At 37.8% G+C, this 14,192-nt stretch overlaps 1 protein-coding gene across 1 annotated transcript in view; it reads left to right on the top strand.

Annotated features, from left to right (window-relative positions):
• Window positions 1-6,587, top strand: part of LOC108968099 (protein kibra) — a 53,540-nt gene extending 46,953 nt beyond the window's left edge. The window contains exons 2-9 of the mRNA XM_018931880.1: window positions 1,538-1,839; window positions 1,916-3,626; window positions 3,690-3,870; window positions 3,939-4,353; window positions 4,426-4,758; window positions 4,830-4,950; window positions 5,022-5,231; window positions 5,334-6,587. Coding sequence (XP_018787425.1) covers window positions 1,538-1,839; window positions 1,916-3,626; window positions 3,690-3,870; window positions 3,939-4,353; window positions 4,426-4,758; window positions 4,830-4,950; window positions 5,022-5,231; window positions 5,334-5,787 — 3,727 coding nt within the window. The 3' untranslated portion in view covers window positions 5,788-6,587. The remainder of the gene's footprint in view (window positions 1-1,537; window positions 1,840-1,915; window positions 3,627-3,689; window positions 3,871-3,938; window positions 4,354-4,425; window positions 4,759-4,829; window positions 4,951-5,021; window positions 5,232-5,333) is intronic.
• The last annotated feature ends 7,605 nt before the right edge of the window (window positions 6,588-14,192 follow it).

Genomic DNA, 14,192 nt, shown 5'->3' on the forward strand with positions numbered 1-14,192 from the left:
AAAAAAAAAAATAAAGTGGAAAATACAAACAAACAACAAATAAATAAAATAAATGGAATAAAAAAAATTTTAAAGTCAATAAAAATTGTTTCATACGTCGAAGTGATATTTCAAAATTTCAATACATCATTCATGATCAGCCACAACAACTTGAACCGCAATCTAAAATTTCAATTTGTCATATAAAGAACAAAATTGTTTATTTCTAAAGGTCTTTAAGCGGCGCAGACATCGTTTAAGGCCACCTATTCTAAATATAGTGTGTCTCAGCTACATTACTCTACCAAAATTTTATTCTTACACTATATAATAAATTATTTGAAATTGTTTTTTGAACTTTTAAAATTGATGTACGGAATTTGTACGTTATGTATTAGATACTTATAAATTTTTTTTTTTGTTTTGCCTCCAATAGGCAGTAGTAGCTTTTGAGTAACCATCATATACCGATACCGATCGATAGCGCTGATGTTGAAACTTGTCCCGTTGAGCTTGTAAAAATTTTCCAAATTCGAGTTCTAGAAAAAATAACCTCTGATCTTGAATTCAGAATTCTCTATAGTTCCAGCGGTTTGGTATTATGTATATGATATCATGTATATCTTTGCACTTTTTAAGTTGCTCCCGTCGGCAGTTTTTATATTTAGCTAAACTTTGATGAAATTGGATGACCTAAGTATGAAAGTGATCAGCGCTGATGTAATTCAACTATGAATATTTGTCATTCTGTTAACAAAGCTTCACTTTTTACTGTTGTAAGTGAAGAGAGCAATTATTATGATCAGTTTCTGACCAAAAAACTATCACACCCAAAGCATTTTTAATTTTGTTCATAGGCGCATATAACTACATACATAGGCGTAAGCAGATAGCACGCAAGCCACTTGAAAAAAGTATTTGTATATTCTACTCATTATCAAATAAATATCTGTTTGAATTAAAAATGTCGAGTGAAGAGTCGATGGTGTTACCACACCACCAACATACATATATATAGATATATACGTACATACATATACGCACTAGTTAGTCCAGTGGCTCGCATTGATTTGCATGATTAAACAGTTTCCAGCAAACATTAAAAGCCACTTATTTATAAACGCACATTCACATACACACATAAGGTTAGGTATGTAAAACTGTGTGTACTTGAAATAGCGTGGGAAATGGGTGATTATGAGTCAAGCGTCTAATGGAAACTTGTTTCCCCACGCGCAACTGCAACGCGCTAACGCCGCCGCCTAATTGCTAATCAAGTATGCTGGCGCACAAGTAGCCAGCCACTTAGCGGTTTGATTACTGGTATCGTCGAGATTGTCACAGCGGCTAAGTATTTCCGAAGACCAACAAAGCACACTCATCACTGTGGCGCGCTTTGAACAGGAAGTCGGTGATTATTATAGATACTAGGCCATAGATTAGAAACGCAAGCAAATATTTACATATTCACAAAGCAACACACCAACAACACATGTATACAACTCACCATTTATATAATTTGTATTTACGTGGTATTTCCGTTTTCCGCTACTTGCAGTTATACGAAGCCGCAGTCGTTCGAAGATTGTGTCGGCGATGAGCTGCCCCATGGCTGGGAGGAAGCCTACGATCCACATATAGGACGCTACTACATCAATCACATAGAGCAGTCGACACAGCTGGAGGATCCGCGCCAGGAATGGAAGAGCGTGCAAGAGCAAATGCTAAGCGATTACCTGTCCGCCGCACAAGATCAATTGGAGAACAAGCGTGAACTGTATGACATTAAGAAGCAGCGTTTGCAGATAGCGCAGGAAGAGTATAATCAGCTGAATAAATTAGCGACCAGCAGAAGTAGTTGTAAGTGTCTTTAGTGTAGTACAAATGTAATCCAATTTACTAATTAATTTGCTAACAACAACTTGTTTTATTGCAGTGTGTTCCTCTTCGAGCTCAATGAGTCGACACGATCCCGATTTGTTGCGCGCCGAAGTCGCCTCATCGTGGGAGCGTGTACGTCTGCTGCGACAGGAACTGAAGCACATCACACACGATATTACGCACACGCAACGCGGCATGAATACGCTGTACTCGGTGGGCGAGAAGATCAACGCACGTCAGAATGGATGCTATGACATAGCCGAAGTGCAGGCCATACGCGAGGAGATGCTTAAGGTGCACAAGTCGCTGGTGTCGGGTGAGAAGGTGCGCGAAGAGCTGATGCGCAGTTTGGTGGAGATTAAGAATGAGCTGAGTCGCCAACAGATCAACGATGAGAATGCCGAGCTGATGAATGCCGCCTCACCGTTTGATCGCGTTTGCGTCGCTTCACAGACAGATTTGTGTGGCGCCGGCGATATGAATAGCGGCGCACGTTTTGCCGAGATGGCCAAGACGAAATTGCAGTACTCCGAATGGCGTAAACATATAAAGAAATTGCAACAGCAATTAGTGGATCATGTGGAACGTATCGACCCCGGCCAGTTGGAATCTGATAAGGATCGCATTTTGTTGATACAGGAGAAGGAGAAACTACTCACCGATTTGAATAGCATTTCGATGGAGTCGCGTCCACACGAAGAGGTGCACGTCATACAGCAAACACGCCGCAAACTTGAGGAAGATCTGAAAGAGGCGTATGAGGCTACAAATCAATGCATAGCGAAACGTTTACGTTTCCACGAAGAAAAGCAGTTGCTGGTTGGTGAGCTGCAGGAAGCGCTCAAATCTACAAAGAAACTAGAGGAACGTCTCAAGTCATTCTCCTCGGAGAGCACATTCTCCATTAGCAGTGGTTCTAGTCTGGGTTCATTGTCGACGGCGAGCAGCAAGAGCGCGCTCAGCTTCACCGACATCTACATCGATCCATTTGCTGTGGATTCACAAATTGATGTGATCGACTTGCAGCGTCGCTCACAGCGTTTTTACCAACAGCAACAACTGCAAGCCGCACAGGCGCAGTTACAGCTACAACAACAACATCAGCAACAACAGCACCAGCCACAAATGCATACGGTTACGCATGCGCATCCACAGCTACAACAGCAGCCCTCTTCGGAGTTGTCGCTGTCGCCGCGTAGCAGTCTCTCTATGGAAACACCACCCGCCTCGCCTATGAAATACAGTGCCGATCAAGTAGCGATCAGCAGCCAGCGGCTCAAGGAAGAGCCAACCTATGCCAACACACCTGCAGGCGCCGCTTTGCCGCCACTCTATCAGCCAAATCCAGCATTGGCTGCCGCAATGACACGTACGCATGCACAGGACTTGGACTCAACACTGCTGGATTGTATGGTGTTGGAGGCCAAACTGCAGAAACTTAACTTATCCGCACCACTGAACCTGCCCGCTGCGCCGTTGTCGCCAATTTCCGAAAAGCCATCATTGCTGGATCTGCCGCAAGAGATGCTCAGCCGTTCGTCATCGTCCTCGAATACACGTTCCGTTTCGGCGGCAGTAAGCAATGAATCAGTCGCTGGCGACTCTGGCGTTTTTGAAGCTTCGCGCGCACATTTCCCGCGCAAGGAGCTGGCACAAGTGCAGATCGGACTGAAATATCTTAAGGATAAGGGTCTACTAGTCGTATCGCTGGAACGTGCGAACAATCTCTCAGCGCTGTGGACTGCGACCGCGGACAATTCACAAGTGTAAGCTTACTTTACAAATATTATGACAATTATCATTTCACAGATATTCTTTTACTATAACAGTTATTTACGCGCCGCTTTGTTGCCCAACTCGCTTACTTCGATTCGCACAAAACCCATGTCGGACTTCCAAAAACCGGTCTTCAGTGACACCTTTGCCGTGCCCATAACGCTCAGCAAACTGCAGACGAAGAGCTTGCAGGTGACTGTGGTCAGCATGACCGGCCAGAAAGAGGAGATTATCGTAAGTTATCAGGCTGCGCGCACAAATAACTGTTCTTGAATAACTATTTCTATGTTTTCTATAAACAGGGCACCGTACAGATCAGCATGGCTGAATTTAATGCAGACGACTCCACACTCAAGTGGTACAATGTGCTCAGCTCTAAATTTATGCCGACATTTGAGCCAGTAGATATGCCTTCAACGAGTGCGGCCGCCGCTGCCGCAGCCGCTACTTCTTCGGCTGCAGCGCAACATACGTCCGCAGCCAATGCTGCCGCCACAAATGCACCAAATGTCGCCAAGGAAGAGTCGTCCGATGAATCGACAATTACCTCGTCACAAACCTCAACGCTGACACGCAACCAAGTGCCGCCCTTCGAGATGCAAGCCCAAATCACTGAGGAAATCGAACAACTGAGTGTAAACGACGAGGATGATGAAGATGAGGAGGATGATGATGAGGACGACGATGATGACAATGAGTTAGAGGAACTGACAGCGGGTAAGTTCGAACGAAAGGAAGATAAAACCTGCAGACTTGTACTCATTTTACTGTTTTTTCGCACATTGGCAGACTTCACAAAGAAAATGCTGGAGGCCTACAATTGCATCGATCTGATTAAGCAAGAATATGCGGACAAGGAAACAAACACAGAGTGCGCGTTTGCACCCGAAAAATTACGTGCTTCACAACAGCAACAGCAAATGGCCGACGATAGGCCGGTAAAGCGTTCGCAGACATTCACGCCCTCGGCAGCAGTCAATAAGAACCGTTACATCTGCCGACTCAATCGCTCCGACTCGGATTCGGCCATGCATTTCGGCGTGACGCCGCATCCCTTCCATCGCGGTGCTGTCGAGCGACGTTCGCTACGCTTCCACACCAAAGCGCCAAAGCAAGTGACGAGTAAGTGGAACAACGAAAGTTCTTCAAATTGCAGCTCAGTATACTTAATAATATGTATATTTCTATTGTAGAACTTCGTCATACACATATACCAAGAACCAGCTTGGACTTGGAGCTCGATCTGCAAGCGCAGCATAGCAAATTAGATTTCCTAAACGATCAAATTGCCAAATTACAGAACTTGAAGCAAGTGTAAGTAAAAGTTAACGTCGGTGACAGCGCATGACAGTGTACTAAATGTATTATTTCTTTCACTACTTTAGACTGGAGAAGGGTCGTGATAATCGCGATCCCCTAATTGCCGCCTGGGCTATTGAGAACGAGGAGTTCCAACGCTTGGTCGAGCGTGCTGATCCGGCCAAATGCCCTGAGGAGAAGCAACTGCATAAGCTTTTGATGAAAACTGCCAAAGAAATTCATAAGCTGCGCAAAACCAAGGTGCCGAAGGGATCACCCGATTTGTTGTCGTTCAAGTGAGTAAAAAATTTCTTCTATACTTTTAATCGCTTTTACAAAATTAGCAGGGCCTTTGGACAAAATACTCAACTGCAATATATATATTCTTCTTTTCGCAGAGAAAAAATGACCTTCTTCACACGCAAGGGCCTACCAGTGCCCGACTTACCAGATCGTGCCGACTTCGTTTTGCCCGATGCCGATCTGATCGAAGAGGAAGACGAAGAGGAGGACGACGAGGAGGACAAGGCACGCGAAACAGCGATCGCCATCAATACAGCGCTCGTGGCCAGCAATAATCGAAATAAGAATCTCAGTGAGAATCATTTGGGCATCGCCGTCAGTCGTCGCGAATTGAACGCGGCCAAGAGCACAGCAGCTGCTGCCGCAGCAGCAGCAGCAACGGCAGCGGCAAAAGTAAACGCCGCCAATGCGGATATCTCAACGCCGAGCACAAGTGCCGCGGCAGCGGAGACGCTCGCGAATAGCAACAACAGCAACGGCGCCAATGGCGAGCAGCAAGACGAGCGCTATGACTACGTGGTCGACCGCAATTACGGTGTGGAAGTTTGAAGCCACACAGCATTGCTTAACTGTATATTTTGTAGTTGTATATATAATTTTCGTTTTTTGCATTAGTTCTTCATTTATACATATTTATGCATTGTACATTGAACATCCGCTACAGGATAACACATAACCAAGAGAAACAAATATTGTGCCTTACTCGTAGTTTTATCAAGGTCTAGAAGGTATCACGAAGAGGTTATGATATCTTTTAGCTTTTTTATTTTAGTTGTTAAATTAATATGGTGTACAAAATTGAGTATTTGCTTAATTGCAAAGGAAAATAGATATAATATAATGTTATGAATATAGTTTTAAGTCGCCGAAAAAGCGCTCGGCGGGCACGCGCATGCTGACGTTTATGTTAAAATTGTATAAAAATTTGTTTAGAAATTGAATTTGAACCTGAAAGGCTTATCACACACCCAAGACTTTACCGATTGCATTGTAACCAAGCTATAATAGTTTTTTCGACAGACCAGCGAAAATAGCGAAAATAGCAAAAACAAACAAAAACACCCAAATTAGACGCTAGATGTCGTAGCGTTCATAGCTGTAATTAAATTTCGTTTTATTTTCGTTAAAATCATAACTAAATGTAAAGTAGTTAAGCAGCAGCTCTTGTATATGCGACAAAAGCGAAAAATTTATCGCATGCGATTTATTTTGCCAAAACATTTACATTATTTCTTATTTATTTAATTTTTTTATACATTATTATATTTTAATATATTGGAAGGCTTGCGTTTTTGTTGAGCTCGATTTTATAATGTTTTGTTGTAATTTATATTGAATGATGGCAATCCACATAAATATTATTAGTAGTTACTAAAAAAAATATTACATAATGAAATATGATTTACATACATATAAATATTTATACAAAATTTCGCTACTTATTTGAAGCGCATGTATATTTATATAAACACAACTTGTGCGGAATTGACTTCACTTGAAAACTCAAAACTGCAAAACAGTTAGAATCTGTATAGAAGAAAGCGAGAAACATATTTTTACTGTTAAGTCTGCCAGAATTAATTTGAGGCAATTTGAGTTCGCAAGCAAACAAGCAAAGGCGCAAATATTTTTTTGTTGTAGTTATAGATAATAATTTTTTTAAGAAGCAGTAGTGTGCATAAATAATAACTGTAAATATAAGTGTGTAAAAAGCAAATGAAATGCGCATCAAGTGAGCTGCAACGCATACCAACAAATATATACATAAATGTATGTATGCCCGCATGGGACTGTTAAACATTTTTGAAAAATTTCAACGTTCTGTTAGTCAAATATGCAATGATTTCCAAATCGTGTTTTATTGCTGCGCCGAGCGGTTGTGTTTGGTTTGCTCTTTGCTTGTTTTGAGTTTGCGATTTATTTCTTTGAATATTTTTGTGAAATTGTCAAACTAGTTTAAGTGTAATGTATGTATAAAAGTTGCATTGTAATTTATTATTTAATTTTTTGATGAACCTTATGTTTGTGTTTGAGTGTTGAATCGTTTCGACTTGCAGAATATTTACCAATGTATAGTATGTATATTGTTTGATTCATATGCTATTTTATCCATAGTGGGTTAATATAATATTGTAAGTGAAAATGTATGTATGTTTGTAATTAGCGAATGAAAATCAAAAAACAAAAAAACAAAAAAAGAAAAAAACAACAAAAGTAATATTAACAATTAAAAAATTAAAAAAATATGTGACTAATATATATGTATATGTATATTCATATAATGGGAGTGCTTTGTAAAGTGTTAAGTGCTAACGGCACTTTATGTTCATAACTAAATTTAGTTTAATCGTAAACTGTAATTCTAACTAATTCTATTAAATTCTCTCATTTATTAGATTAACTACCCACAAATTACTACTCAAATAATTAAACAACAAAAATAAACAAATTTAGTAATGTACATTGTACGAGTATTTGTGCAATAAACCGAAATGAAATTGAAAAAAATCAAAATAAAAATTAAAATGCAGTTCGTTTTATTTCCGTCTTTACGAAACCGTAAAATAAACATCGGGTGATCCAAGTAGAGGTACTTTTTTCAATAGCGTAATTTTGATAGGTCACGCGTGAATCGTGTCAAGATATCATTATTTTTTTATTCGCCATTGCTTAACATTTCATCATGGAAAGACCTACGCCTGAATAATGTTCATAAATCGTTCAAATTTATTACGAAATTTTCCGTTCTGTAAAAATTATTTTCGCGCCTTCGCTCAACTTATGGTCAACATAATCGGTCTACTGAGCACAATATTCCCAACATCATCCCCATCTTGAAACGCAGCATTCAATATTCGATAATATCCGACCAAATAAACCACGTCCAGCAGGCAATGAAGAAAATTTAGCAGCTATAGCCGAGAGTGAACACGAAGACCGTGGAGACTCGATTCATCGTCGTTCGCAGCTACTCGGACTGACGTATCGAACGACTTGCCGCCATCTCCCACATATGACATTAATCGATGGATTAATTGAGAAAAGACTTCGGTAGTTGATTTCATTTAGGGGGCCGGTCGATGCGCTACTAAGATCGCTTGATATCACAACGTTAGACTTTTCCATTTTCATATTACTAATATGTAAATTCTAAAGTCTATGCTTCCATTGAGCAAAACATCACGCATGTCATAGGCCAGTTACAAGTCGAAATGTTCGAACGAGTCATCGAAAATTGGGGTAAACGGATGGACCATCTGAGACGTAGCCGCGGCCAATATTTGAAAGAGATAATCTGCAAAAACTAAAAACCAAATAATATTCTTTCGAATGATAATAAACATTTCTTAAATTTGAAGTTTCTATTTGGTTCTTTAAAAAAGTAGAGAATCTCGCAAATACAAAAAAAAAAAAAAAAAAAAAAAAAAACAAAAAAAAAAAAAAAAAAAAAAAAAAAAAAAAAAAAAAAAAAAAAAAAAAAAAAAAGAGCAATGCAGTACAGCAATTGATTTCAAATCTAGCATCAATTATATATTTGAGCCTGTGTACAATCGGTTTGGGAGTTATAACATCTTTAGTGACACACCTATTTATGTCTTTTCGATCATAGCAAAGGATCATCTGAATTGTGTGTCTGATGAACCAACAGCTTGCAGCGAATAGCCTAAAAAAGTTAATTACGTCAGCTACCCTCAAAAGAGGGCTAATTAATAGTTGAGGGTGCTGCGAAAGCTTCAAATTCGACAGATTTTCCATTTCACAAACCAAAGAAAAAAATGCTGAAATTTCACGAATATACTACGAATTTATTTCAAATCAACAAATCTTCGGTTCGGTAAAGAATTACTCCTGCAACCAGTTATAAAGATTTCCGAACTTCGGGAGGACTTTGTAGCGCATATATTGGCCAATATGTGAGTTATCTCAATGAAAAGGAGAGAATGTGTTTACTCGTAAGTGTTGATAATAATAATAGATAAATTTGAGCAAAAACTGGGTAAATCAAGTTTCATGACATTGCGAAAAATTTATAAAATCGAGATATTACCCCAACTGCCGTATACCATATGTGTCTGTCAGTCTATGAGTTTTATTGCTAGGTTTTCGATGCTCCGGTTGAAGTTTTACACCTTAAAATATTTCACTGGCTTTGATTTTTGCAAGTTGTAAGAGTACAAAATGTTCGGTTGCACCCGAAGTTAGCCATTCGCTACTTGTTGTAATTATAATAATATTTCGTGACATCATGAATGAATGAAAGAAAAGTGAGGCTTTGTTGACAGGTAGTATGCACATTTTTGGTGTAAAAGCTTTATCATGTCTTTGGTTAACCGAAGTCGATTTTCAAGGGAATTCAAATTGACATTATTGTCCCCAGCGTACTTCGGATTACTTACAGGTAGCTTTCGATTAAAGCTTTAGCCATACATGTCGGTATCATGGTTTAATGTAAATTGAATTTTGTGATGGTGTTTTATGCTTCTATGAACTCAAATTAAAAAATCAAATATTGGTTGCTTCTTTTTCAGTTACAGTTTGGTTGCATTACGTTACGTATGTTAGTACGTTAATAAACAAAACTGTCGTATTTGGAATGATGATTATCCTCAAGCTACTGTTAAGACGCCGTTAAACTCATAAAAAATTACAGTGTGGTGTGCTCTATGAGCAAAAGGAATCGTAGGACAATATTTCTTTAAAAAAGAAGCCTGCCATAATGTGACAGGCAGTGGAGAACGCCTTACAGATATAATTAGTGACTATTTCGTGCATGAAATGGAGAATGTTTATTTATGTTAAACTGTTTGTCTTCTTAGATAAGCCCGAGGGGATAGACTACTGGGATCAGAAAACTCGGCGAGTGATTGCTGACATGGAGCCGCAAAAAGTGGTCGAAAATTGCGTTTCTCGCGCCGGTCACTTGCTCAATATCATTTTTGAGACACAATGGCGAATTCTTGTCGCAATAATAAAACTTAAATTTATGCTTTTTTAATTCTTGAAAGCCACTTGTCTAAAAAACACCTTTTATGAAGAACATGTAAACACGTTAGCCTTAGCTGCACCGAACGATTTTGATCGTTCACCACAAGGCATCTATGTATGTGCTATAGTAGTTCGACATTGGCGATTGTCGACAAATAAACCCTTTCTTGAGAGAAATTTCAAATTTCTCAAACTCAGACATCAGACGGACAAACGAACATAACTCAATCGACTTTGCACTTTCGCTGACCATACAATATACATATACATACTTTGTAGGGTCTCCGACGCTTTCTTCTGGGTGTTACAACCAAAGTAGCAAAATTAATATACAAACTTTAGTACTGCAACGTTGTAATAGAAATGAAAACATTCCTCTACCATCCTCGTTATCATTCTGTTAAACTTCTTATATGGTATATGGTAAACTACGCAAATCGAAAAACTCGTATGATTCGTATTTTTATGAGAAAAATCCAATAGAATTTAGTATATGTTTTCATTAGGCCTGGTTCGTGAGTTAAAACTTCTTGAGTAACATACTATGCATATTGTCAAAAATTTCAGATATTAATTTTGGTTTGTACCGCCCGCTATTTCAACAATACTTATTAATAAATTTGAGTCGCAAAAAAAAAAATGTTATTGTTTTTAATGTTTATTTACAAGGTTTGTATCAAAAGAGTGCTAAAAAATTCCGAAAACGAGTGAAGATCACAAGCAAGGTAAAACACATAGATCCCATTCGTCTTCAGCATCCAGAAATAATTTATGAGATGGAACTTCAGTCAGAACGAGTCACTGTGTGATGCACAGTTTCATCAAGGTGTATTGTCTGGGTATCGACTGGCTATCCAACGAAATTTTGGAAACCATTTAATATCAAGAAAATCTACTTTCCGCTGGCCTACAAGGTCACCTGACTTGATTGCAGCAGATTTTTTATGGAATTATATTAATCAAGAGATGTACAAAATAAAACCCAGAAATCTGACTGAATTGAAGCAGTCAATTAAAATTATAATTAAGGTAAAATTGCTTATTAGTTTGTTGCTAAAAAATATAACATATATAATATACATTTTTAACAGAGATGAATATTGAAACCTTTTCAAACCGAAAATTTGTATTGTTGTATTTAACGCCGAAAAGTATGCTACATTTGAAGCATGGGGTAAGCATAAAATATTGTACAATATTATTGAAATAACACAACCATGTGGTTCTGCAGCTGTACCCARTCAGCCATTTTGTTTTAACTGCGACACCAAACCTTAAGTATTGCATATTTACAATTAGTACGTGCTTTTGGAGATTATATTCGTCTAAATTAATAAAAGTATGTGAAATCGAAATGGAAACAAGAAAAAACTTAACTTCGGCTGTACCGAATTTTATKTGTAACTAAATCCCAATATGTAACGTTATGTAAAGCTCGTCTCCAAYAGAAAATGCGTGCTTGTTATTTATAACCACTTTTTTCGATATAAACAAGATTCAAGCCGAATTAAAGTCACTAAGTAAGTAAAAAGTATATGTGCGTCATGAAAATCTATGACATCTCTTGACAACATCGATGATTATGTCAGCTCAGCAGCGTCTTGGGGAAAAAGAGGATGTATAAAAATTATAGATCAATATCTAACATRCAACGGGCTGACGGACAGATGGACATGGGTAAATCGATTCGATTGACATGCTGATATATAGTATGTATATTTCATATGGTCYCCCAAGGCCCAGGAAAACATAGTCAGCGCTCCGATGATTAACGGAACCAAGTGCAGCTGCGTACTGATCTCAAGAAATTATAATTTTATTCTAAACTTTTTTCGTAAATCTGGCATGTAATTTTTTTCTATAGGAACCATTGTGTTGACGGTAATCGAAATAGTTCAACCACGACCCTGCTCTTCCTCTTCCCGACCTAAGATTTGAATTATTAGGAAAGCTAATTAGGCAGTATTTTGTAGCTTGAGAGAACTGAAACTTAAACACGATATGAATTACTCAGTGTGTGCAAAACGACTTAAACTACCACCAGAATAATAGCAACTGTATATTATTTTCAATAGCCTTTTTTTTTTTGCAGATCACGCATGAGTCATTTCAAGCTGTCATTTTATTTTTGTTCGTTCAAYTTTATTACGAAATTTCATGTTCGGTAAAGAATGTTTTTCGCGCGTTTCGCTTAACTTATGGTCAACACATGTATACTGAGAGTATTATTTGCAACGCCATCACCCATCTTGAGAYGCAACATTCATTACTGGAAAACACTCAATTGAATAGACCGCTACCAGCACGCAGTGAATAAGCTATAGTTTAGCTGTAGCTGAGAGTGTACAAGAAGAAAGTTAAGAGTTGATTCGGCGCCATTCGCAGTAACTCGGACTGACGTATGGAACGACTTGACGCAATTTACGTCAACTTCAACAGAAACCGTACAAAATACAGCTTGTGTAAGAACTGAAGTCACTCGACCTTCCCAAGGGACATCGTTTCGCTTTATAAGTTCTTTAAAAGTTCTAAGAAGATCAAATATTTTCGAGCCAAATTTTGTTCAGCGAAACAAGAAAATTCGCCGCATTTGAGACGATCTTGGCGACATTTGGTTTCAACAAGATGTCGCCATTCAACACTTCCGTCAACAGACAATTTAACGTTTTCGGTCTTTCGATTGGCCAGCTGATACCGTTTCCGGTGGGGATATGTGAAGTCTAAAGTCTATGCGGATAATCCCGCATCGATTCCGGCCCTGGAGTAGAACATCACATTTTACAAGTCGAAATGCTCGAACGAATCAACGAAAATCGAACTCACCGGGTGAACCATCTGAGGCCAAAATTTGAAAGAGATAATCCTCAAAAAATAAATGCAAAAAATGTTCCTTCGAATGATAATAAAAAATCTCTAGTAATTTTGAAATTTCTCTGTTTTTTCTTCAAAACGCTAAGGAAGGAACCTTGAAAGGGATGACTCAATATAATTGGTGTACTTACTTTTCTTTTTAATAATTCAGAAATGAAGAAAATAAAATKCAGTTTTGTTAACTAATGATTTATTTATAAAAATATAAATACATATCTTTTTTAAATTTATATTATGCATATGACCATATCAGATGCAACGCATTGCTTTGACTTTTAAAAATTTTGAAAATATTTTGATTAACGTCATTCAACTCGCAACATTTGACGCTTGCTGTGCATTAGCTGATTAATAGCCCAACATGCTTTAATTTATTTTCTTTTAACGATTTGTGTTATTTGAATTACTTTAGATGCTTTTGCGCTYTATCCGAAGTTAACTAAACAATGTTTAATATTTGTCAAGAACCAATGATTTTTGGTGAGTTTGGCCTGCGCTCATCGTGACGCATATTTTCGGTATTACTCGCGGTACGAAAAATGTCGCGCAAAGCTAAAGWGTTTTGTCTGACATAGTCATTATTTAACAATACAAAAACAAATGCATCTGCAATTTTTATCTTCCTCGTTTTAGACATAATTGTACAATGTTAGCTGATTACTTATAAAGTAGAATATATTTTACAAATAAGACCTTAAAGTAGTAAACAATAAAAAATAGTAACAAATTTATAATTAATTATAAAATGAATTCGAAAATCGTTGTACAACTTATGAAATATTTAAAATTATATGTTGATTTTTATTTGTTGTCTTTTTATATAAGTATTTCCGTTTATTAGCTTTTAGATGCAGCAAATCTTTTCAACACTTMTACCACCAATGCATAATTTCACTTATGAAAAAATTTAACAATGTTAACTTTGCTCTCTTTTGTTCAAATAAAACTGAAAAATTTTACAAAGAAATCTTACTGACAATTTAGCTTTCCTAAGGCTCTGTTTATTCATCAATGGATCTGTGTGCAATTYAAGTGCCCAAAGTAACTTCTTCAATGTGACATTGTCCTCTAGGAGGATATTATAAAAACTGTCACTT

The sequence above is a fragment of the Bactrocera latifrons genome, unplaced genomic scaffold, assembly GCF_001853355.1.
Source record: "Bactrocera latifrons isolate USDA-ARS-PBARC rearing strain unplaced genomic scaffold, ASM185335v1 scaffold_202, whole genome shotgun sequence".
Taxonomy (NCBI): Eukaryota; Metazoa; Arthropoda; class Insecta; order Diptera; family Tephritidae; genus Bactrocera; species Bactrocera latifrons.